Source organism: Mixophyes fleayi, chromosome 4 (genome assembly GCF_038048845.1).
Source record: "Mixophyes fleayi isolate aMixFle1 chromosome 4, aMixFle1.hap1, whole genome shotgun sequence".
NCBI classification, from domain to species: domain Eukaryota; kingdom Metazoa; phylum Chordata; class Amphibia; order Anura; family Limnodynastidae; genus Mixophyes; species Mixophyes fleayi.
This window is the reverse complement of record NC_134405.1, coordinates 43,538,630-43,566,299: the sequence shown is the minus strand read 5'-3', so window position 1 is coordinate 43,566,299 and position 27,670 is coordinate 43,538,630. Positions and strand designations below refer to the sequence as shown.

Below are 27,670 nucleotides of genomic sequence, written 5' to 3'. Positions count from 1 at the left end.
ACTCGGTATCATTATACGGTGCAGTGTGATCATTATCAGTGTATAGATACTCAGTATTATTATACAGTGCAGTGTGATCATTATCAGTGTATAGATACTCGGTATCATTATACAGTGCAGTGTGATCATTATCAGTGTATAGATACTCGGTATCATTATACAGTGCAGTGTGATCATTATCAGTGTATAGATTCTCGGTGCCATTATACAGTGCAGTGTGATCATTATCAGTGTATAGATTCTCGGTACCATTATACAGCGCAGTGTGATCATTATCAGTGTATAGATACTCGGTATCATCATACAGCGCAGTGTTATCATTTTCAGTGTATAGATACTCAGTATCATTATACAGCGCAGTGTGATTAGTATCAGTGTATAGATACTCGGTATCATTATACAGTGCAGTGTGATCATTATCAGTGTAAAGATACTCGGTATAATTATACAGTGCAGTGTGATCATTATTAGTATATAGATACTCGGTACCATTATACAGTGCAGTGTGATTATTATCAGTGTATAGATTCTCGGTACCATTATACAGTGCAGTGTGATCATTATCAGTGTATAGATACTCGGTATAATTATACAGTGCAGTGTGATCATTATTAGTGTATAGATACTCGGTATCATTATTCAGTGCAGTGTGATCATTATCAGTGTATAGAGATACTCGGTATCATTATACAGTGCAGTGTGATCATTATCAGTGTATAGATACTCGGTATCATTAAACAGTGCAGTGTGATCATTATCAGTGTATAGATACTCGGTATCATTATACAGTGCAGTGTGATCATTATCCGTGTATAGTTTCTCAGTATCATTATACAGCTCAGTGTGATCATTATCAGTGTATAGATACTCGGTATCATTATACAGCGCAGTGTGATCATCATCAGTGTATAGATATACAGTATCATTATACAGCGCAGTGTGATCATTATCAGTGTATATATACTCGGTATCATTATACAGTGCAGTGTGATCATTATCAGTGTATAGATACTCGGTATCATTATACAGTGCAGTGTGATCATTATCCGTGTATAGTTTCTCAGTATCATTATACAGCGCAGTGTGATCATTATCAGTGTATATATACTAGGTATCATTATACAGTGCAGTGTGATAATTATCAGTGTATAGATACTCAGTATCATTATACAGTGCAGTGTGATCATCATCAGTGTATAGATATTCAGTATCATTATACAGCGCAGTGTGATCATTATCAGTGTATAGATACTCTGTATCATTATACAGTGCAGTGTGATCATTATCAGTGTATAGATACTCAGTATTATTATACAGTGCAGTGTGATCATTATCAGTGTATAGATACTCGGTATCATTATACAGCGCAGTGTGATCATTATCAGTGTATAGATTCTCAGTACCATTATACAGTGCAGTGTGATCATTATCAGTGTATAGATACTCGGTATCATTATACAGTGCAGTGTGATCATTATCAGTGTATAGATACTCGGTATCATTAACCAGTGCAGTGTGATCATTATCAGTGTATAGATACTCGGTATCATTATACAGTGCAGTGTGATCATTATCCGTGTATAGTTTCTCGGTATCATTATACAGCGCAGTGTGATCATTATCAGTGTATAGATACTCGGTATCATTATACAGTGCAGTGTGATCATTATCAGTGTATAGATACTCGGTATCATTATACAGTGCAGTGTGATCATTATCAGTTTATAGATACTTAGTATCATTATACGGTGCAGTGTGATCATTATCAGTGTATAGATACTCGGTATCATTATACAGTGCAGTATGATCATTATCAGTGTATAGATACTCGGTATCATTATACAGTGCAGTGTGATCATTATCAGTGTATAGATACTCGGTATCATTATACGGTGCAGTGTGATCATTATCAGTGTATAGATACTCGGTATCATTATACGGTGCAGTGTGATCATTATCAGTGTATAGATACTCAGTATCATTATACAGTGCAGTGTGATCATTATCAGTGTATAGAGATACTCAGCATCATTATACGGTGCAGTGTGATCATTATCAGTGTATAGATACTCAGTATCATTATACAGTGCAGTGTGATCATTATCAGTGTATAGATACTCGGTATCATTATACAGTGCAGTATGATCATTGCCACTATATAATAGTAGGTACTCAGTATTACTGTGCAGTGTGGCAGAGTTATGCCCCAGTAGCTGGTGGGTGTCCAAGGAGTACAGACTGTGCACAGTTAGAACAACAGTTAATGAAGCAGCAATTAGTGTAATGAAGACAGATTTACATGCTCAGCTTAGTAGGAGGTGAATTTAGATTGCAGACAGTATAAAACACAGATGCAATCACCTGATCATACTGTGCTGTATAATGATACTGAGTATCTATACACTGATAATGATCACACTGCACTGTATAATGATACTGAGTATCTATACACTGATAATGATCACACTGCACTGTATAATGATACAGAGTATCTATACACTGATAATGATCACACTGCACTGTATAATGATACTGCGTATCTATACACTGATAATGATCACACTGCACTGTATAATGATACTGAGTATCTATACACTAATAATGATCACACTGCACTGGGTGCAGACATGGTGGCATAGGCGGTCCATCCTATCACAAGTATCTGTACACCGATAGTGATCACACTGGGCTGTACAGTTATAATGATCATCACATGTCCCCTAATGTCTTAGGTGTCAGACAGCTTTTACCATGCACAAAACTCTCTAATTTTATCAGCGTCCTGAATCAGGAATTATCCCCTTATTTCCATGAGATGCAGTTCACTCATTCCTGTGACATAACATAAAGCAAGAACACAGTTAGGAAAAATACAGTATAAATAAGTATGATGACATAAAGGCTGATACCCCACATTACATTTCATTACTCTTTGGGACATAAGCGTAGTTGTCCACCAAGAAGGTGTGAAACTTGCAAAAAGCAAGATTATGTTACTGGGGATATATACTCTTCAGTAAATCAGATTATTTAAACAATCTGCTTGAAGTTGCCGCACCCTTTTGCACTTTTGTGGTTTTGCACTAGCGGCATGCCAGCAATCCCGGGCGGGCATACTTCACCACCCGGTCTGTTGAGGGAGGTTGAAGGGATGTTCTTCCTGCACAGTATATCTGGGTTTCTATCTCACCGTCCGTAACCGACTTCTACTGACCACTCCTACTAGTGTCACCTGCCACCAGACAGTCGCAGACTGCGGATGCCAACTGCATAATAGTTGTAGGAGAATCTCTGTGCCACCACTAGGTTCATTCACAGCACCTACAACCGTTTACTTGGGGTAGCTGGTATAGCTGCTGCAACGCCTCTTTGCTGTGGGCTGGTAGGTATCTCCTGACCTCTTACTATAGATCAGGACTGCTGGGTAGCAGGCAGAGTGTTGACATGGAGACGTTGGGTTCAACACAGGACAGCCAGGGGAACAGATTAGAGTGTAAGCTCTTATCTGTTGGTCACAGGATACAGCAGGCAATAGGCGTCAGGCAGAATCTTCAAGCAGTGATGGTTATTGGCTTGAGGGGTTCTTACAAGGACTTTAACACACTATTTTGAGATACAAGTGTTCTTCAGAACTACAGATGGTATAATACATTGCATGGTCAAAAAGAACTCTCTTTATATGCTGTTACTGACGCACATGTTGACAGGGGGTAAACCAGCCCCCTTTCCTACCTGGCACTGCAATGTCTGAGATATTACATTCAATGATTAGCCTCAGGATGTAATATGTTCTCTAAACTTAGATTTAAATGCAATATAAACTTAACAAAATCTACACACCGGGCCTTCAATAAAAAAAAAAAATTAAATTGTCAGTGTCAATGGTGCACTGCCACCTGTTGTCTGCAGCTGGTATTACGGCAATCCTCCACTACTTGGTCAAAAGGGTGTCTCATAATCACGAGACAATGTGCTCATATGACCTCCTGCCAGTTATGCCCCATCAAGAGGCAACTCTCCCATCTGATTTCATTAACTAATGTCAATGTGGGGGATATCCAACCATCCAATGTGGGGGATATTGGTGCAAAGTTTTTATCCTTTGCACATGCTAGTAGGTGTTTTAGACACTTAACGTAACAAGATCTCTTTGTAGACTTACCTCACTTTGTTGTAGTAAATGAAGGTGAAACGAGTACATACTAGAATAAATCTGGAACAGTGCAAACTCATTACTCCTCAAGCACAGAAGGTTCAGTGGCTGCTGGAGCTTAATTAGCAAATTACTGTTTCTGTTGCATGTTATGGTGTGAAGCTGAATACATAGGTATAATCTGTGCCAACCAAAACACTCTTTGTTGTATCTTACCAGTGCGAACATTACACCCTTATTGAATGTCTATGTACTGTACAATGACACAGAGCAATCTCGTTCTTCTACAAGTAGGCGCCCAAGGCTGTTCCTCTATTTACTGGACTTGGGAAAGCCAGATGTGCGGTGATGATATGGCAGTATATAAAAGACCTAACCCAATGGTAGAGGAAGAAACAGAGAGAGCTGGGGGGAGAAAGAGGGAGAGAGCTGGCAGGAGAAAGAGACAGAGCTGGGGGAGACAGAGAGAGAGCTGGGGGAGCATGTGGGAGAGAGCTGGGAGGAGAAAGAGACAGAGCTGGGGGAGCATGTGGGAGAGAGCTGGGAGGAGAAAGAGAGAGCTGGCGGAGAAAAAGAGACCGAGCTGGCAGGAGAAAGAGACAGAGCTGGGGGAGACAGAGAGAGCTGGGGGAGCATGTGGGAGAGAGCTGGGAGGAGAAAGAGAGAGCTGGCGGAGAAAAAGAGACAGAGCTGGGGAGAAAGAGACATAGCTGAGGTAGAAAAAGACAGAGCTAGGGAAGAAGAAGACAGAGAGAGAACTTGAGGAGATAGAGACAGAGGTGGGGGTGGCAATTGTGGAGAAGAGACTGCTGGGGGGGGGAGATAGAACTAGAGGAGAATAGAGCTGAAGGAGAAAGAGACAGCTGGGGGGAAAAGAGAGAGCTGGGGTACATAGAGAGGGAACTGCGGGAGAAAGAGGGATAGAGAACTAGAGGAGAAAAGAGAGCTGATGGTGAATGGGACATCTGGGGAGAAAGAGAGGGAACGGGGGAGAAAGAGAGAGTACTTGGGGAAAAAGACACAGAGCTGGGGATAAAGAGACAGGTGGAAGACGAAGAGAGAGAGAGAACTGGAGGAGGAGAGAGAGCTGGGGGGAGAAACCGAGAGAGCCGGGAAGCAAGAGAGTGAGAAGGGGGGCAGAAAGAGAGAGAGTAGAAAAGAGAACTGGAGGAGAAAAGAACTAGTTTTGTGATGTTTGTGGGAGCCAATGATCACACCGTGCTGTCTGTAATCTCCCAACAAACAGAGTAGGAGACTTATATGGCAGTATCTTGTGTACAGACGTACTGTTAAATCACTGGTATATCTGGAAGATGTTCTCTCTTCTAATGCTGCCGCAGACTCTGTAACTCAGAAAGAAAGACCAAAGCTCTGTAATATCCTAAATGTGTTGTGGAAAGTGTCACAATGTGCATGTTGAAGTAGGCTGGATGATGTTGAAATAAGCCAGAGCCAAACCTGTGAATGTAAGTGCAGCGCAGGTACTGTACCCCAGGGGCCTGTTGAAGCTACTAAACTCACTTAACGCTTTCTGTACCAGTAGCCTGTGTAGAAACCTCACTGGATATTTTAAGGACAACTTACCCTAAAGCGCAAAGTAATCTGATATATACAACAGCTGTGAAAACACACACACGTACGTATTGGACATTGTGTGTTGTAATGCAGTGTCAGGGATTAGGTGATCCAATGACGTACACTATTTTTACTCTGTCAGATCCTCTCTCCTCTATATAGGCCCCAAGCTACTCGCATACCAGGTCCTTGGGTCATACCAAATAGTGACTGAAGCAGGGGGGGTTGTAGTGGGTGTAAGGACTAGTAGCTCTAGTAAGCTTAGAATCCACAATCCATGGTTTCTTCCAGAGATCCCCTAGGAGGAGATAAGGCCCTTCTAGGGCCTGGAAGAGTGTCCTCTGGGGCTCAGGTAACAGAAGAGTTCTCCAAGTACATTGAGGTCCATAGGTGTTAGTTTGTGGCCTTTATATCTTCCTAACATTGAGTTAAGCCACTAATGCAGACCTGTCAATAGTCCCGATTTACGGACCCCCAAAGGAGCGGGGTTTATCAGGACAGTGGGTGTGGCCTCAATCAGATGTGAGTGTGGCTGGTCGGATTTGGGGCACAGTTTCATCAATCGGGGCGGGGCTTATTTTGTCCACATTTTGCGCTTTTAAATGTTGGGAGATATTCTAATACTTGCCACACGTATTTCTTCTTCTTCTAAATAACTAATTTGACTGTTATAAGGTCAGATCAATGAACAGTGTAAATAGCCAAGGAAAAATCACATGTATATGCAAAAAAAGGACAAAATAAATGCAGTAAAAAAATCATGTTTTCTAATGCAAAATGTACAATAGTTTACATTAACTAAAGCCATTTCACTCCACAGCCATACAATCTGATTGTCACCCAGATTCCATGATATCGGATTGTTAGTCACCCAACATAGATAATGATATATAATGGTGTACTGCATGATTACACTGAAGCTCACTGAGATACAGCGACATATGTACTTTACAGGTTGACATTGTTTGTAATATGCCACAGTTCAGCCTCTATTGGCTCTATGGCTCCATGTGACTGACTGGCTGGAGGGGTGTCAGTCCTTCCCTGTCACATACATGCAGCGTCCACAATCTAGCGATCGTCCAGTTGCACTTACTGTGCTCGATGAAAATGGACTAGATCTGCCAATTTGTACCTGCCAGTGGGAGATCAAGTTTAGTTACCATTCAGCATGTCTGCCGCTATGTTTTATCGGGACAGTGTACACTGCATATGCTATACCCTGTAAGCCTGTTTCTATATATCTCTTGAGATCTTGATGAACTGAAACAGGACATTAAACTGTTGGCTGAAGTCCTGGATGGGCCAAGTCTTTTCTCTGTATCCTCAGTGATTCCTTACTGCTGTGCAGACAATGTACAGACATGGTAATAACTGAGCGCTGAATGGGGAGATACAGGCTCTCTGTGTGCTGATTCTCTTCCTGCCACCAATCCCACAGGCTTCCAATAGGTGTGCAGTGCTGGCTAAGACTCGTCCCTAAGGAGACCTGTCACAATGCCTGTGCTGTCTATTATCTGTAATTGTGAAAATAAGCAGCAGTATTCAGCTTTTGGGATCACTGCCATAACCGAACATGGAGCTAGCATTCAGAGTAAGCGAGGTACAGGCCTGGGGCTGCTCAGTATTGGGGCTCTAGCCAAGAATCTCTTTTCTGATTAACTTTACTTTTCTTTATCCTTTATCCTCAGCCATGAACCATGCGGTAGAGAAGTGAGGCTTGCTGTGCGGGCTGCATATTTGATATTTTCTCTCTACTTATTGTAGCAGACTTAACCACATCAATAACATTATTATTATTATCCTTTATTTATAAGGTGCCACAAGATTTCCGCAGCGACGTACACAATACAAACAGTGGACCGTACAGGATAGAACAGTACAGAACGGTAAACAAATACCAAGATTCCAGAAGCTCCAGGCATAGAACTTATTGTGAAGTTGGGGCAGAAGAATAGGTATAGAGACAGGAGGGAAGAGGGCCCTGCTCGAAGAGCTTACATCCTAAAGGGAGGGCAGACAGTCAGCTGGCACAAAGGGAGTCAGTAGAGGGGATCTAACGCAGGAGGAGTGAATAGCGGGGCCTGGAAGAGAGAGGTGATGAGAACAAGCATGTAGAGAGGATTATGTGGAAGGATGGTAGGCTTTGAGTTTTAAGTGCTGGTTTGAAGGAGCACAAATTAGGGGACAGTCAGATGGAGCGTGGGAGGTCGTTCCAGTGGAGGGGGGCAGATAAGGAGAAATCTTGGATTCTGGAGTGGGATGAGGTGATCAGAGTGGAGGAGAGACAACGGTCATTGGCCGAGCGCAGGGAATGGGAGGGAATGTGAATGGAGAGAAGATTGGAGATATAAGGTGCAATTACGTGGGAAAGGGCCTTGTAGGTGATGGGGAGGATTTTAAAAAAGATTCTGTAGGGGAAGGGGAGCCAGTGGAAGGCAAGGTAAAGAAGGGAGGCAGAAGAAACGCTGTGGGAAAGAAAGATAAGTTTTACAGCCGAAGGGGAGCGAGGTGGGAGCAGGGGAGGCCGGTGAGGAGAAATTTACAGTAATCAGGATGGGAAATGATGAGTGTATGGTTAGTGGTTTTGGTGAGGGCTGGAAAGGATGGCTGGATGCGTAGTTGGAAGCGACAGGATTAGGCGAGGGATTGGACGTAAGGGCAGAGGAGAGGGAGATGTCGAAGGTGACGCCCAGGCAGTGGAGTCGGGGAACAGATGAGATGGTGGTGTTAACATTGATAGAGAGATTAAGGTGAGATGAGAATCTAGAAGGAGGGAAGACAATGAGTTCAGTTTTAGCTAAATTGATTTTGAGAAATCGTGAGGACATCCAAGAGGAGATGACGGAGAGGCAGTCAGTAACACGAGAGAGGAGGTGGTGGGGGGATCAGGAGAAAAGTTGTAGAGTTGAATGCTGTTGATGTAAATGTGATACTGAAGACTGAAGGAAATGATAAGATCAACCAGGGAGGAATTATACAGTCAAAAGAGTAGAGGGCCGCGAACAGAGCCCTGAGGGACTCCTACAGGGAGGGCGGAGTTACCGCTGCTAAAATGTACAGAATTAGCCACTCGCTGCGAGTCTTTACCAGTGTCCTATTCACAAAGTGAGGCGTCGAGGAGGACATGCTTACACGGGCACCTACCCCAACTGAGAATGTTCATGACCCACATGTGCATCCTATGTGAAAGATCAATTCAGTTATATCAGTGAAAACTCCAACACGAAGTGGAGCTAGGTACTTGGAATGATTGGTGACCTCCTGTGGAGGTTTCAGCTTGGCCGGTAACACAATACCTTACTGATCATTTATATATCCACAACACAAAAAAATCTTGTGTTTGTAGCTCAGACACATAGTCAGTGCTTACTGTGCCTCAGGTATAAGGCATGCCCCGGTCCTGTCATCGCGCCTAAATTGTGCACACTCTATAGTGCATTCTATTTGTCCCAATGGTTCTAAATACAGCACTGTGATGTCACAGCCGCTCGGACGGGCCTCTTCCTCTTCTAGCGTTATATAAGTGTACAGAAAACAAGTTCCCCTTACCAATCCTTATAGGATCGTCCCACAAGGTGACCTTCCCCACCTGCTGCCTTCATTACACGGAGAAAATACAATTATTAGACATGGAAATCTCCCCTCACCTGCAAAAGTAATCAGAGGCTGTCAGATTATACTTCTCACCCCACGAAGATTAGTGTTCTCCCACTGCTAATTCATTCTAATTAACAGACGAGAAATGTTGCAGGGTAATCAGCCCCCCAACAACAGTCATATATCATAACAATAAACTGTAGGCTATAGCTAGTAATAAAAATATGTTGTCACTGCAAGGAGATTTATTCCAAATATCTTCCAGGCTGTTAATTGGTGACCAGCTCTTCATAAATACCAATTATACCGCAGCGTTACAGGTGTCAGCGGTCCGGGAACCCTGCTCCACAGGTTGGAAGCCAATGTTTTATGATATTCTTTGAATTCCCTGAATGTGTAATTCTGCAGCGACAAGGTACTGTACGTTACAGACAGACTACCAGGGATCTCCCGCTGCTTTCCAACTACAAGTGCCAGCAAAGCCATGCTTTCTGGTACAGGAGACCCACAGATTAACGTAGTTTGTTCATTATTCTATTATTACTGTGATAAAAATGAAGCTGGGAGGGCAGATTGACCGTATAAAAACTGGTATTTCGTGTACATGAATACACATGAAATCTACCTTTTCCAGTACAAGTCCATTATATTAATCTATGTGGAGAACTGACCTCTTTGAGAGAATAATTATCAACTTCTGAAGTAACATATTTTTTACTGGTTTGGATGAGCCATCTCCTAGTACATCTCTATGTTGTTTACTGAACAGAAAGGATTTAGTGAAAGGATTTAGTGAAAGTAAGTAACTTATAAATAGGTGTGTATTTTACTTCTACAAAGCACCTTGACACTTATCAATCTGTCTGTATGTCCCCAATGTGTAGGCTATGCCCACTTGTGTCATCTCCATGTAGGCAGCCATTTTGTTGGTTGAACCAATATTCATGAGAAGACAACTTTATCGGTTCACTAGGAAGCATTTACAGGAATATTAGTCCTGCCAACAAAATAGCAGTCTCAATAGTGTGTAAGTAATAAATACATTTTAATGATGTTTTGAGGCTTGGAAATTTGTAGCTGCTGGGTTAGTGTGACATTTAAATACTGAATATGAAACATATTTGAAAAGATTATGACTTTATTACTCTTAAAAAAAAAAAAACAGCTACAATTTTTTGGGGGGATTATTAAATGTTGTAGCGTGTTGTTCAGTATGTTTCTGTGTCTGCATCAAATTATGTTGTTTACTCTTTTTAGAAGCTATGCAGTCAGTCCAGAACTATGCCTGGGAGTTCTGACATTTATTTTTGGGAAACGTGATTTCCCTCAAACCTTTTAATTATGTCTTTATGTCGTTGGGAAATGGAAAAAATTTTGATGGCTCAAATTCGCACTAAAAGTTTATGTGGATGTTTCTCTTTGGGAATCTTCTTATTCGTCTTCTCACACCAGCACTAAAATGTTTTTTCCTCCTGTTACCAATGAGTAACTCTGAGGGCTAGATTTACTAAACTGCGGGTTTGAAAAGGTGGAGATGTTGCCTATAGCAACCAATCAGATTCTAGCTATCATTTATTTAGTGCATTCTACAAAATGACAGCTAGAATCTGATTGGTTGCTATAGGCAACATCTCCACTTTATCAAACCCGCCGTTTAGTAAATATACCCCTTAGTATTCATCATAGAATGTCGGCAATTCAAGAAACTAATTGTAGCTATAGATGGAATGTTTGTCTACTTACAGCATTCACAATGTACAGGGAGGAAGAGCAGTAGAAGAGAGACATGTGACTGAAGAGGGAGAGAGAAGGCACCGAGACAGACAATGAGTAAAGAAAGTAATGGAGAAAAAAAAGGGAAAGAAAAGACATAATGGAAGGGGAAAATGAAAGCATAAGAAAACAGGAGAATGAAAAAGGAATTGAGAATAAAGCAAAAGTAGATCAGCACGAGGATGGAAAAAGAAATCTGGAAGGTAAATATAACAGAAAAAGTAAAATTAAGACAGAGTGATGAGAGAGAAGGGGAACGGAAGGAGAGTAGAGAAAGGAGAGGGAAGGGGAAGAGAGAAGGAGGGGAATGAAAGGAAGTAAATGAAAATAAAGGAGAGAAGGCAAAGAATGGAAGAGGAACAAATTGAATGAGGGAAAGGAAGGAGTGAAGAAAAGGAAGGAAAAGATGGAACAGGAAGAGCTAAGGAAATGGAATTGAATGGAAAAGAAAGAGGTATGGAAAGAAATGCAGGAGGAACAGGAAACAAAGAAATAAAAAGGAAAATGAAGATGAGGAAATGTAAAGCAAACAAAGAAAGAGAAGGAAAGCGTCACAGTCCAGCATTCACTTGAGCCTGTGTGATGTGTGTGTGGCAAAGGGTTAATCAAAAACAACTACCTGTTCTGTTTAAAAATGATTAAACCCCTCTCTGTCAATGCTACATGCTAACTTTGCCTTATCAATTATGCCACCATCAAGTTTTTTTGTGTAAAGCTGACACTTATTCAGGAAGCCTTTGGTTCTATCTTTAGACAAACCTATCTCCATTTACTTTCATCAAAGTTATCATAAACCATATGCTCTTCCCTGTTTCAGCTATGTAGCATCCTAATACCAAGCTAAGTCTGACACATGAATTTGTAAGAACACAGAGACATGAACTTATGAAGTGTAATTTAGTATGGAAAATAAATCCACAATGCTTAAGGTAAAAAACAATCAATAAAAATGGCATACAAAGATATAATACAATGCAATATATTCTTATAAAATAAAAGGAGGGAAGCAACAGAAAATTAGTAAACTCAAGAATTTCTACCTGGTGGGAGGGCATGAGTACTGGAACACTTCTCAATATGAAATTGGTTCCCAAAAGGGAACAAATCTGTTAGATTTACTGAACATTTTAAACATGCTGCAGGTGCCCATAGCCTCCCTTCCTGTGATGTGAGGACCGGAAAGTCTGTGTAAATGCTTTACTTTCAATCACCTTTCTAGTCAGGGTTTCTTTACACTGGCCTAACGTCTTACTAGAATGTTCTACAAAGATGATATTACCTCCACACAACAGGTCATACATTTCCCTTTATTTACATACCAGACATGACTCCTGTAATTATGATATTTGAGAAAATATGACATTTCCCTTCATTCAAACATATTCAAGCTGCTCAGCCTCCTGTCATCCCGTTGACATGTCTAGAGATATCACAAAATCACGAATGTGAGGGGTTTATTATTGAGTATAAAGAGAGATTCCAAGAGGTTTTAGCTTTTACAACCCATGCCATAAATTGGTATTGGGCACTCTCAGGTTTTAACCAATGACTGGAAACAGAGTTCCTATAAGCCACACAAAGCTAATACTATGACATAAATCCTATGTAAAGCACCTATTTGCAGTTTTATATGTTGAGTAAGTAGCTTGCATATAACAGAAAGGATAAATGGAAGGGAAATAAGGAAAAGGTAAGGAAATTTGAATATATATACATTCAAATTTCCCAGTTGGCCTATTATTATTATTATCTTTTATTTATGTGGCGCCACAGTGTCTGTAGAGTTGTACATAGGGGTGTACAGAAAACACAATTACAGTAAAGCTTTTGTTAGATATTTTCTGTGATTCATGCGAGCTTTCGAAAATGCTTTTGAGATTATTGACTTTGGAAACTACATGAAGATATGATTAGTTTGCATTGTTCTGAGCAGTGCACGGTACAGAGAACAAAGTATTGCCATAGCAAACAATGAAATATTTTTTGTATAGGGAAAGTGAGTTCTTAGCATATTTACTTTGGTAAAGATAATATACTGCCACCTTGTAGCCCCATATTGCAGCATATATAACCTTGATGCTATAACAAGGCTTCATAATGCCACCATAGGTGCATGTCCAGCCAATAGCACCCCCTGTTGGCTCCATGATGGTGCTGCTAACTAGGTTTGCAATGCTAAAAGTGCACCTGCTACACTGAACTCCTCCAATCAACAATCGCCTTTCATCCACATCTGCTGTGTCAAATCTCCCCTGCTCCGGAGAGACATGACCAGGGTTGAAGATGACTTGTAGAGGCGAGGGATATGTGAATGCCAGAACCCTGCTACATACAGCAGGGGCTCCCAGAGTCCTACTATATGGAAGGGGTGGGAGATTTGTTGGTCAATACTAATTTTAAAGTGAAATAACTTTGAAAGCACGATTTCCAGCAGCATACCACCTTTGTTTTTGCTTGCCACCCTAGATTTCAGTGTCACTGTAGGTGCAGAGTAAGTTAATTTGCTCTGTCTCTAAAGCTTCCAAGAGCGGCCTTTTTGAGGAGGTTTCACCCCCTCAAGAGCTCTGTATTGAATATATTCTCCCCATACAAGACATTGATAGGTGGTCCACCCAGATGTGTCGCTCTGTCATGATACTGGGACACCCACCGGCTATTTGCCCCACCTACCAGCAGAGAGTGTAGCCTCTGCTTCTTGAACAGTCCAGCAGGAGCTGTAACACTTAACCATTCCTGGCTTCCTGGAGTTAACCGCCGCGGACTCCTGCACCAAATCATCGCTCACCGGGAATCTTTTAGCCTATCACCTGCCTTCCGTACTGTAAACTTGAGAAAGTATTTCCACACCCAGGCAAATATCTGAATAAAGAAATTCTGAGGGATATTTAACAGAAATTACCAACAGATCTATATCGTATTCATGAAAGGACTAAAACAGTCACACTATAACATTTGTAAAGTAACATACAAGAATACAAGCATCGATCGCTGTAGCCAGTCCCTGCTTTAACCGCACCTTGCTTTAACTGACACAGACCCGCAGGGAACAATAGGGAAGGAAGAAGACTGCAGGCCTACATTACAGCCTCCGCTTCAGACTAGGGTCAATTTTGATAGCAGCCAATTAACCTACCAGTATGTTTTTGGAGTGTGGGAGGAAACTGAAGCACTCGGAGGAAACCCACACAAACACGGGTAGAACATACAAACTCCACACAGATAAGGCCATGGTTGGTAATCGAACTCATGACCCCAATGCTGTAAGGCAGAAGTGCTGACCACTAGGCTACTTTGCTGCCCCATAGATATGCGATATTACTCAATACATACATTGAATTACAGTTTACATGATATCACATACGAGGGGGACAACACAAGGTGGCTATCTGACGAGAGAAGTTCCCTGAGGGCTTCACCTTTATTTGAACATGCCCGATACCCACCTTTCCTTGAACATGGGGTAACTGGGGAAGGCAAAGCAGTAAAAAATATCTTGTCCACAGTCCATTTTCTGTGGGAAACGAGTTGCAGTAGCGGTAGGACGAGGTTAACCCCTCATTTTGTCACAATCCCGGCCATTGAGTATTAAATATGGCTAGGGCAAAGTTTATGACCTCATGAAGCCACTGGTCTCCCTTCACCCTCTAGTGGTGAAGTGATATAACACACTGCAGTAAACATGCATAGGCGACAAGTGCACTTACTCCCTCGTATGTCAATTTTAGTTAATTGTAAGTAAGCTGATTATGTTTTCTTGTGAGGACTGGGGTGAGGGATTCCTGGTCTGTAGAATAGGGTGAGAATAAACAACTGTGACTCTTCCACAGAGCAGTACTCAGATTTCTGCAGATCGCAGATATAATGAGGTGTAGGAAAGTGTGCTCAGTATAATTACTAATTACAGTATTGAAATGGTGGGTTAAAGTACCATACGCTCCAGTACTGTGTTATTTGTTTGTCTGTGATCTGCCCCTCTGTACCAGGAATCGGAGTTTACCCTCTAGTCATTTCCCTCTTATGCCAAAACACAGCCCTGAAAGGGAGTGGGAGCTGAGTTTTCATTCTTCCCTTCATACCCACAGATCACTTGTATTACATAATATCCCTCTCACACAGACCTCTCTAGAAGTTCTGCTTTCAAATCCTGGTTTTACATGTGATTTGAAGTAAGCTTCTTGAAATCACTCTGATTGCATCAGGGTGACACAGACAGGAGGGAGCTATGTGACATGGAGTCTGTTGCTCCCACCACAGGGTGACACAGACTAGAGGAAGCTGTGTGACATGGGGTCTGTCCCTCCCACCACAGGGTGACACAGACAGGAGGGAGCTATGTGACATGGAGTCTGTCCCTCCCACCACAGGGTGACACAGACAGGAGGGAGCTATGTGACATGGAGTCTGTTGCTCCCACCACAGGGTGACACAGACTAGAGGAAGCTGTGTGACATGGAGTCTGTCCCTCCCACCACAGGGTGACACAGACAGGAGGGAGCTATGTGACGTGGAGTCTGTCCCTCCCACCACAGGGTGACACAGACAGGAGGGAGCTATGTGACATGGAGACTGTTCCTCCCACCACAGGGTGACACAGACAGGAGGGAGCTATGTGACATGGAGTCTGTCCCTCCCACCACAGGGTGACACAGACTAGAGGAAGCTGTGTGACATGGAGTCTGTCCCTCCCACCACAGGGAGACACAGACAGGAGGGAGCTATGTGACATGGAGTCTGTCCCTCCCACCACAGGGTGACACAGACAGGAGGGAGCTATGTGACATGGAGTCTGTCCCTCCCACCACAGGGTGACACAGACAGGAGGGAGCTATGTGACATGGAGTCTGTCCCTCCCACCACAGGGTGACACAGACAGGAGGGAGCTATGTGACATGGAGTCTGTCCCTCCCAGCACAGGGTGACACAGACAGGAGGGAGCTATGTGACATGGAGTCTGTCCCTCCCACCACAGGGTGACACAGACAGGAGGGAGCTATGTGACATGGAGTCTGTCCCTCCCACCACAGGGTGACACAGACTAGAGGAAGCTGTGTGACATGGAGTCTGTCCCTCCCACCACAGGGAGACACAGACAGGAGGGAGCTATGTGACATGGAGTCTGTCCCTCCCACCACAGGGTGACACAGACAGGAGGGAGCTATGTGACATGGAGTCTGTCCCTCCCACCACAGGGTGACACAGACAGGAGGGAGCTATGTGACATGGAGTCTGTCCCTCCCACCACAGGGTGACACAGACAGGAGGGAGCTATGTGACATGGAGTCTGTCCCTCCCACCACAGGGTGACACAGACTAGAGGAAGCTGTGTGACATGGAGTCTGTCCCTCCCACCACAGGGTGACACAGACAGGAGGGAGCTATGTGACATGGAGTCTGTCCCTCCCACCACAGGGTGACACAGACAGGAGGGAGCTATGTGATGTGGAGTCTGTCCCTCCCACCACAGGGTGACACAGACAGGAGGGAGCTATGTGACATGGAGTCTGTCCCTCCCACCACAGGGAGACACAGACAGGAGGGAGCTATGTGACATGGAGTCTGTCCCTCCCACCACAGGGTGACACAGACTAGAGGAAGCTGTGTGACATGGAGTCTGTCCCTCCCACCACAGGGTGACACAGACAGGAGGGAGCTATGTGACATGGAGTCTGTCCCTCCCACCACAGGGTGACACAGACAGGAGGGAGCTATGTGACATGGAGTCTGTCCCTCCCACCACAGGGTGACACAGACAGGAGGGAGCTATGTGACGTGGAGTCTGTCCCTCCCACCACAGGGTGACACAGACAGGAGGGAGCTATGTGACGTGGAGTCTGTCCCTCCCACCACAGGGTGACACAGACAGGAGGGAGCTATGTGACATGGAGTCTGTCCCTCCCACCACAGGGTGACACAGACAGGAGGGAGCTATGTGACGTGGAGTCTGTCCCTCCCACCACAGGGTGACACAGACAGGAGGGAGCTATGTGACATGGAGTCTGTCCCTCCTACCACAGGGTGACACAGACAGGAGGGAGCTATGTAACATGGAGTCTGTCCCTCCCACCACAGGGTGACACAGACAGGAGGGAGCTATGTAACATGGAGTCTGTCCCTCCCACCACAGGGTGACACAGACAGGAGGGAGCTATGTAACATGGAGTCTGTCCCTCCCACCACAGGGTGACACAGACAGGAGGGAGCTATGTGACGTGGAGTCTGTCCCTCCCACCACAAGGAGACACAGACAGGAGGGAGCTATGTGACATGGAGTCTGTCCCTCCCACCACAGGGTGACACAGACAGGAGGGAGCTATGTAACATGGAGTCTGTCCCTCCCACCACAGGGTGACACAGACAGGAGGGAGCTATGTAACATGGAGTCTGTCCCTCCCACCACAGGGTGACACAGACAGGAGGGAGCTATGTAACATGGAGTCTGTCCCTCCCACCACAGGGTGACACAGACAGGAGGGAGCTATGTGACGTGGAGTCTGTCCCTCCCACCACAAGGAGACACAGACAGGAGGGAGCTATGTGACATGGAGTCTGTCCCTCCTACCACAGGGTGACACAGTACATACGTCCTAACATTTGGGTAGGCGACCTCAGGCCAAGGGGCTTATGAAGCGCTAGGCTGCCCTGTTCTCCCCTCCCCTCCAAACACCATCATTGCCATCCATACCTGTGCCTTTGGCACCCTCTCCCCAATGCTGAGCAGCAGTAAGCAGACTATACTTAACAACTTTCCCATGGATCAGGACAAAGTTGTCCCGATCGGGATGGTGGGACCTAGCCCTCATTTCGGCACTGTCCTGCCTAATTCGGGACTGTTGGGAGGTATGCAGTGGCGGTGCCTGTAGACGGTATAGACCCCTTCACTCCTCTCAGTATATATTTAGTCTGCACTGTGTATGACAGGGCAGATGCCACTTGCATTGCTCGGTTGTCTTCCACCTGTCAGAACAGTAGCAGCCACTGTCAGACGTCCGCATGTAGCCAGTACCAGTCTACAACGGTAGTGCTGCGCTGTGCTTTTCTGAATCTTCTATGTGGAAACTTGTGCCACAGAGGAAGTCTGACCAAGAGTGAGCTCTAACTGCAACGTCAAATTCTGATGAACTGCTATCAGATATTTCATTCATTCACATTCTTGAGAAACTAAAAGCTAGAGTTACTAGTGTAACCCTTTCCTGTCTGCCTTTATCTCAACCCCACCATCTCCCTGTACTACTCTGTAGGTAGAATGCTGAATAATTCTTTACAGCACTACCAGAAATATACAAAACCATTTTTCCCCAGATTTGCAACAGAACTTTCTTCATTAAAAGCTTGTTTTATGTTTAATGCATTTGCAGCTGTCTCTCTGTCTCTTTCTACCCTCCTTCCTCATTCTGTATCTCCTCTCCCCCTCCCTCTCTCCTCTGACTTATTTGTTTCTCCCCTTCTGCTTTCTGGCAGACGGAAGAAGCGTGGTCAGGCAGTGAGATAAACAATAACCAGCCCCGAATCTTTCTAATTCTTGTTTCCATTTAGGATTACAAACTCGCTGACTTCCTATAGAGTTCTCAGTAAGCAGAATACAAACTTTGCTCTCACTTCCAGCGGAGTTTCTCCAGTCGGGGTTTTAAAGCCCGGTCTTCTGCCGCCTTCACCTGTTGAGTCTTGCAGAGTGAGAGTGGGGAACGCACTCCACGACTTAACTCCCCACATCCTACAGGCAGCTCGTGGAGCCGAAGATTGGAGTAGGGGGGAGATTCGGGAAAAACAGAGGAGAATGTTTTTATCCTGCGAGATGTCTTAATCACACGTCTCCCGCTCCTGATCACGCACTCTTCCTCGCAATTTTCTACAGCTATTCATTTCCCAGTTTGACTAAGGAGCAGCGACAGATTCCTGAGATTCTGCACTCAGAAGATTAACCTGCAGAGAAATAAGTCAGCTGTCCATAACTGGGGCCTGTTGGATATAGACAGTACAGCTGCTGTTCTGGCTTCTTTCTTGTTTTTTATATCATTGACAGATCTGCGGTGAGAAATACCTCTTGAGCTGTGTGTGTACATATTTATATATTTACATACATCTATATATTTTACTGTGAACCCTGTTTATGGAGAAGCCTGAGCTAAAGACTGTCTATGGGCAGAATACGGGTATTTTGCCCACTATCCCAGAGCTGACACCCGGAATGAGGCCGCACGAGGATGACGCCTTCCTCCCAGCAACTGCGGAGCCCCCGGCGCCTCGGTCAAAGTTCCAGGAGAGATCTCCTCAGTCCCCGGTCTTCTTCCCGTGTTCCTCCCCCAGCTACCTTAAGAAACTGCGAATAAATAGGAGCATTCGGGAATTCCGCAAACACCGGAGTCTCCAGTTCTGGTGAGGATTATATACTAACCATTTCACTCATCCTTAGAACCCCTTTTGTTGTATTCTGTTACCTCCTATTATTGTAGATAATCTGTATATAGCTTCTAATTACTGCATGTGATCCCTGTCTAGAGCTCCTTCCACTAGCCCATATCATCTCTTCTTCTATCTTTGGGGAAAAAGGTGGTATGATCACATCACGTGGATGGTGCCACGCGGAGCGTGCAGCATGGGTTCACCATATAACAGCTAGATTCACCATGTAAAGCCTGCGTTCACCATGTAAAGTCTGCTTTCACCATGTAAAGCCTGCGCTCACCATGTAAAGTCTGCTTTCACCATGTAAAGCCTGCGCTCACCATATAAAACCTAGATTCACCGTGTAAAGCCTGCGTTCACCATGTAAAGTCTGCGTTCACCATGTAAAGCCTGCGTTCACCATGTAAAGTCTGCGCTCACCGTGTAAAGTCTGCTTTCACCATGTAAAGTCTGCGTTCACCATGTAAAGTCTGCTTTCACCATATAAAGTCTGCGTTCACCATGTAAAGTCTGCGTTCACCATGTAAAGCCTGCTTTTACCATGTAAAGCCTGCGTTCACCATGTAAAGTCTGCTTTCACCATGTAAAGTCTGCTTTCACCATGTAAAGTCTGCGTTCACCATGTAAAGTCTGCTTTCACCATGTAAAGTCTGCGTTCACCATGTAAAGTCTGCGTTCACCATGTAAAGTCTGCTTTCACCATCTAAAGCCTGCGTTCACCATGTAAACTCTGCGTTCAACATGTAAAGCCTGCGTTCACCATGTAAAGCCTGCTTTCACTGTGTAAAGCCTGCTTTCACCGTGTAAAGCCTGCGTTCACCGTGTAAAGCCTGCGTTCACCGTGTAAAGCCTGCGTTCACCATGTAAAGCCTGCTTTCACCATGTAAAGTCTTCTTTCACCATGTAAAGTCTGCGTTCACCATGTAAAGTCTGCTTTCACCATGTAAAGCCTGCTTTCACCATGTAAAGCCTGCGTTCACCATGTAAAGCCTGCTTTCACCATGTAAAGTCTGCTTTCACCATGTAAAGTCTGCGTTCACCATGTAAAGTCTGCTTTCACCATGTAAAGTCTGCTTTCACCATGTAAAGTCTGTTTTCACCATGTAAACTCTGCGTTCACCATGTAAAGCCTGCGTTCACCATGTAAAGCCTGCGTCCACCACGTAAAGCCTGCGTCCACCACGTAAAGCCTGCGTTCACCACGTAAAGCCTGCGTTCACCATGTAATGTTTGCTTTCACCATAAAAAGTCTATGTTCACCATATGAAGTTTATGCTAAGGTGTATGTATTGCCAACTTGTGTCTTTGTTTACATTTTACAAGATAGCAATACATGATGCACCTGAACTTCTGTAGTTGTGTATTTCAGTGATCTGAGAATGGGAGCTCTGCAATACAGCATTTCTTCCTCCCAATGGTTTACATGTGTTATCTGAGTCCTCTGTACACTGGCGCCTAGAGGGGTGGGGGGTGGTAGGTGGGGGTGGGGGCGCAGGCACAAAATGTGGCAATAAGCATCTTTCCAATAGTGTAACTTGTGCAGATATTGTGCTTAAGATATTCAAGTTACACTGTACCTTATGGTATTATTTACACCCCCAACAAGGGAAATTACCTCTGCATCTGCTGTGTGGACGTAAGTAGTGTATATTTATACTCCCACTCACATTTCTGTATTCATAACCACACATAGGTATTGCATTTTGTAGTGTTTCAGCAGTGATTTTCCCAGCATCTTGATTTGATTGCAAGTTCTTCAGCACTGTGATGACTTGGATCTGTATCGCACTGTTTCAGTGTAATTTATAGGGGGGAAAGAGTGGAATTATGATTCTGCCTAGCTGGCTGTAAGTTTCTGCATAGATTTATTACAAGCCAAGGTATATTAGTACTCTACTCCCATCATTCATTGCTGCAAACTGTACACCAGGTAGGTCTGAGACACACACTATTTGGTTTGATGGGGTCAGATATGGGATGTTTGACATTCACACACAAATGCATTTTTCATGCCGATCATAAATGGCCCTATGTGCGTATAACTGAACATGCCAAGAAAAAATATTGTGAGAGATATTAAATGGAATAACGTTTCCTTTACAATGTCTTACTATACAAAGGGCAAACTGTGCTCTAAACTGTGCTGCCGTTTACCCATATGTTGATATGTACTAATAGGTTCTATAATTAGTGAGGTCTCATTGTGTATACGGTTTCTGTTATACTAGAGGGTCAGACTGAATTCCTGCACTACAGGGAGAGCAGATCATGTGAGGCTGGCAGTGTTAGGACATTGTGACATATTTAGCTGGTAGGTAGTGATAACTAGGACGTGGTGCTACCAGTTACCCTTCCTTAGTTGTGGACATTTATGTCATTGTTGTCTAACCACACACATAGTACAACCAAATTGGGCAAGATCTGGTTCTTCAGTGGGTGGAAAAAACAAAAGGATGTCTAATAAATCAGCTGTTGACTATCTGATTTTCCACCATGACAGATCACTGGTATCCAAATCGGATTGGATCGGTATTCGACAGTCATTGTGGCGTACATGTGGCATTAGGTTTAAGGCTAGGTACACACTGGAGAATTTTCCGACCAATCTGTTATCTACAACGACTGTACCTACGACTGAAGGTGCAACTGGTTGGGCCATTCATGTTTACACTACATATGATTTACCTTCAGATCTGTGCTCTTCATCTGGTCCTATAGTCGTTTAGAAAATGACAGCACAAATAGTCACTCATTCATTCGTTCCTGTCACAGTGATTAACCGCCTTGTTATAGCTACCCACGTGTCATAACGAATTGCGTTATCTTCTGTGAAACAAAATATTCAGGCTCAGAACAGACAAACAAACTATTCCATCTGATCATAATTGTTTTGGGAGCCAGCTGCCGTTGGTGGCTTCATATGTGTGTCCAGAGTTGCCGATCAAACTTTACAATTGAATTCATTTAAATATATATGCAGAATACTTCCTTTATACTTGTGTTGGGTAATCTGTGCCAGTCCAGGCTTCATGTTTCTGCATGCACTGTCTGTTGTAGCTCCAGAAGCACTGAAATGCTGCAGGCTGCCTAACCCTTTCCCCCACCCTGCTCGGACGGCCACATAATAATCTGTTCTTACATGGCAAAGTGACCACACTTCTATACACTTAGCTTTCGCTGGCGGAAAGCACCCATGATACTGGGACATAACAGAAAGGCATTATTATTTGTTTTATTACGCATGATATGTAATCTGCTATAGGAGGTAGAACGACAGCTGAAGCTTAATGGGTCAAGCTAGTTATATGGGGTGAACATTCACAGAAATATGACAGCATACAACGAGCAACCATTGAATGCATTCCTGGCTAAAATAGAATTCTTCATGAAAAGGCAGTTCAGTACAGTTTTTGTCTCTTCAACAGAAAAAAAGATTAAGATTACTTTTAGCAAACAGCTGCCTGAAATAAATCTTGAACACAGGCTGAAAAGTTTCTCAGATTGTTAAGACGTTAGGACAATAGTGTTGTCTAATCTACAATTACACACAATGGTTAAAGCCACAATTCTACACATTTTATTTAATTTAAAACATTTAATTTAATACATTATGTCTCTGTGATGAGAGTGTGTGATAACCACATTCTGCTGCAAGATAATTGACAGATCTAATCATGGGATCCTTAGCCTTAAAACACAGAGTTGTCAACCCAGTCACGACCAGATCTAGAGAATACAGGGGGATGACATTAGGGGTATGTCTTAAACATTTCCAGATAATAGTTACTTGTTTAATATTTATAAATATTAGGGTACTAGGTTAAAAAAAATGTAGCCTACCCACATTATTATTATCATTTATTTATATAGCGCCACTAATTCCGCAGCGCTGTACAGAGAACTCATTCACATCAGTCCCTGCCCCATTGGAGCTTACAGTCTAAATTCACTAATATACAGACACACACTCACACAGAGAGAGACTAATGGCAATTTAATAGCAGCCAGTCAACCTACCAGTATGTTTTTGGAGTGTGGGAGGAAACCGGAGCACCCGGAGGAAATCCCCGCAAACACAGGGAGAATATACAAACTCCACACAGATAAGGCCATGGTCGGGAATTGAACTCATGACCTCAGTTCTGTAAGGCAGAAGTGCTAACCACTTACGACGTTATCAAGGGCCTTATTGTTGATTCATGTTTACCAAGGGTCCGAAGGTCCATACCTTTTAAATGGGCAATAGAGGCCCTTGGTAAACATTAATGAACACTATGATAGGAGCCAGTATTTGGCACTTACATTGTTTGTAGCTGCTCAGTCTTTGGGGCTGGGAGGTGTGAAGAATATTAAGTCTTTAATAAACACCGGCCCACTTTGGTGGGTCCAGTTGGATGTGTGTCAGAGAAACATGCCTATTAGCCACAGAAGAGGGTCATTGACATCGGTAATTAAAGGGATAACTTGGCAAACCTGGGTATGTCCATTTGCCAGACAAGAAGTATTTGCCAAAATCTCCCCGCTGAGCCTCGACAATCCACCAGTCTTGTCTCATTTAGATAACCGCATAATCATCAAGGCCTGTTCTTTCCAGTTTCATTTATGTCTTAAATTTATCACGAGAGTCCGGGAGTGACAGATCTGTCTGTGCTATATGTGTCACTTTTCTGTATTTTAATAATTGAATAACAAAGATATTTATGGACATATAGATGCGCTTACGTCATAATATCCCTGACTGGTACAAATTCCATCCTATTGTAACTAAAAAAAACAAACAAATGTTACAAGGACAGAGAGTCTCTGCGACCACCCACTATCCAGAGATTGCCCCTGTAAATTGTGTCTCAAGCTTTGAAATCTCATTTAAACATCTCATTCTGCAAAACAAGGTTTTTGCATTTGTTTGCAGTCTAAGGCTCATGAGTGCGCCCAGCCCAAATGTAGCTACAGCTTTAGATACATGGAAGGTAAACACAGAGCTAGTGATCCAGTACATGGGAGAGGAGGGCCCAGTGCACGGGAGAGGAGGGCCCAGTGCACGGGAGAGGAGGGCCCAGTACACTGGAGAGGAGGGCGCAGTACACGGGAGAGGAAGGCCCAGTACACGGGAGAAGAAGGCCTAGAACATAAGAGAGGAGGGTTTAGTACACGGGAGACGATGGTCCAGTACACGGGAGAAGAAGGCCCAGAATATAAGAGAGGAGGGTTTAGTACACGGGAGACGATGGTCCAGTACACGGGAGAAGAAGGCCCAGAATATAAGAGAGGAGGGTTTAGTACACGGGAGAAGAAGGCCCAGTACACGGGAGAGGAAGGCCTAGGACATAAGAGAGGAGAGTCTAGTACACGGGAGAGGATGGTCCAGTACACGGGAGAAGAAGGCCAAGTACACGGGAGAGGAGGGCCCGGAGAGGAGGGCCCAGTAGGCAGGAGAGAGTGGCCCAGTACACGGGAGAGGAGAGCCTAGGACGTAAGAGAGGAGGGTCTAGTACATGGGAGAGGATGGTCCAGTACACGGGAGAAGAAGGCCCAGTACACGGGAGAGTAGGGCCCGGAGAGGAGGGCCCAGTACACGGGAGAGCAGGGCCCAGTAGGCAGGAGAGAGTGGCCCAGTACACGGGAGAGGAGGGTCCAGTAATTATTAGAGAGCGGCCCTGTAGTTATTAGAGAGCGGCCCAGTGCATTGAAGAGAGAGGCTAATTACGAAACAGAGAGAGATCAGTAGAGATCCAGCAACACAGTATATGGAAGTGTCTCGGTATAAGGGACGTGTCTAGAGAGCCTGGAGCTGGCTCATACAGGGGGATTTGGGAGGGCAGAATCTAGTAATACTGTGTTTTAAATCAAATTATTGGTTCCCCACCAGCTGCTCATGTCGCAGCATTTCAGTCTTTATCCTTAGTGTCCTCCCTGCTGTACCCAGAAGTATGGGTGCTAGTCAGTGAGCTGGGTATGGTGATTATAGATGCACAGTGAGCGTGAAATGCTGCATTTTTCCAGAGGTGGGAGCAATAAGATCCCACACACGTACCTTTATATTTACATCTTAGGAATAATTCTAAACCATTGTGAGCGATGATGTCGTGTACCAATGACAATTTATATAAGAGAACGAGAACCTATACACAGACAGCACTTGGGAGCCACAACAAGTATAACTACAGTATACAGATGTCTGCTCGGTCACGTTACTGACTTTATGTAGCAGAAATAAACTTTTTGAGGCCCCTTAAAACAAACGACCCCAGGCAGATGGCTCTGTAAGCTTATAATTCACATTAAGCCCTTTCTCTGGCAATAAGGCTGATTATTGCTATTTATGCTGGCTTGGAGCTGTAAGGGTTAACCGCTTTATTTAAACCTTAGATATGTTTGAATAAAGCACTTTTGAAATGTTTTTCATTAACTTGGATGGGAATAACAGAACAGGTACTGTGGTGGTACCGCCGTGAAACTTGTTGAATAGGAAGATAAAGCCATTGCCGACAAAAATCAGCGAATCATACTGCCGGGCAGGGATTACCGCAGGCGATGGCAGAGTTATTACTGGTGGTAAGAGATTGTTGTGTAGGGTGAAGAGAGAATAAGCTCTATGGTGTTTTTGCGAAGTTGCTAGAATGTATTTATCTAGTACTTCCACTAGATGGTGCCATTGTACTCTCCTTCCACTGTGTCAATGTGCAAGTTGCATTTCATACTTGGTACATCCAGCAAGATATCCTGGGCTTTTCAAGTAGGGCTCGTACAACAACTCCTGTTAAAAACTAAGACAAGACCATGTACTTTTGTCCTCGCTTTTAACAGACTATACGGTATTGTCAAAGCCTCCCTGCTCATAGTGGTATGTTCTTACTGAGAGCTCTCATAGCACTGCAGTGTACTGTGACCAACATAACATTTACCAGGCTTAAGAACACGTGTTGTATGAGCTCTAACTCATTCACTGCCACAGTCATGTAATGTGCTGACTGGTCAACTTGTACTGTCGCCTACATTTAGGGAAGTGAATGTTTAGGTCCTACAGTGATTTTACACAGTAGTATCATCAGCAGCAGCAGCAGCTATTTCTATAGCACCACTGATTCCGCAGCGCTGTACAGAGAACTCACTCACATCAGTCCCTGCCCCATTGGAGCTTACAGTCTAAATTCCCTAACATACACACGTGCAAAAAGAAAAGTTTTTAAAATGATTTATTGTAGACCTATTCTCATTCTGTAGTTAGTCTCCTATCTCCTTCTTCCCCTGACACTGACAGCTGCGCTCCACACTTCCAATGCAATGTGTGACTTCAGGCTATTAGTTTGGATGGGCGGAGTCACTGTAAACCCCGCCCACTCCCTGGCTGTGAGTAAAACTTGGACAATAGAGTCTACACTAGACAGGAGCCTGCATGTCATCCTGTGCTGTCTGCATAGGCAAAGGCCCCCACTTGTTACACTCTTACACTTACACACATACACTGTTTACACACTCACACACTTGTTACACCCCTACACACACACACTTGTTGCACACATAATTGTTACACACATGCACGTCTTACACAATCAAACACTTATTACACTCTCATAGGGAGGAATTCAATTGGGCGCGTTACTGTAAAAAGTAATGTGGCCTGTAAACTATTACCGTTATTACTGTAGATTCAACGACAGCTTTTTGCTCGCAGCTCTGAGCTGCGAGCAGAAAGCCGGGTTAAATATACCATAATAATGGTAATAAGTTTAACGCTGCGCTAATTCAGGGGGAATTGAATTCCCCCTATACACTACTTGTACACACACACACACACACACACTTATTACACACCCATATACTTGTTGCACTCATAAACTTGTAACACACTCACACACTTCTTACACACATACACTCACACTTCTTACACATTCATACATTTCTTACACACACACACTTATTACACACTGATACAGTTGTTGCACTTATAAACTTGTTACACACTTATACACTCACACACTTATTACCAGGGCCGGATTAAGGGAAGGGAGGCCCCCGGGCTAAGGATACTGTGAGGGCCCCCTCCATGAGGCCCCCCCAGCCATGAGGTCCATTTCCCCGTGAACTTACCTCCTTTCGTTGTTCCACTCTCTGTAGCAATTATGCGGCGCGCAGTAATCTCCTTACTGAGGAGATCTCATGAGA

At 43.9% G+C, this 27,670-nt stretch overlaps 1 protein-coding gene across 3 annotated transcripts in view; it reads left to right on the top strand.

Annotated features, from left to right (window-relative positions):
* Nucleotides 1-27,670, top strand: part of PDE4A (phosphodiesterase 4A) — a 237,722-nt gene that overhangs the window by 96,363 nt on the left and 113,689 nt on the right. Inside the window, exon 1 of one of the 3 annotated variants that reach the window (XM_075206828.1) lies at nt 18,499-19,474. The exons of the other annotated variants lie outside the window; for them this stretch is intronic. Coding sequence (XP_075062929.1) covers nt 19,209-19,474 — 266 coding nt within the window. The 5' untranslated portion in view covers nt 18,499-19,208. Of the gene's footprint in view, nt 1-18,498; nt 19,475-27,670 lie in introns of those variants that run through there. 3 annotated transcript variants of the gene reach the window in all.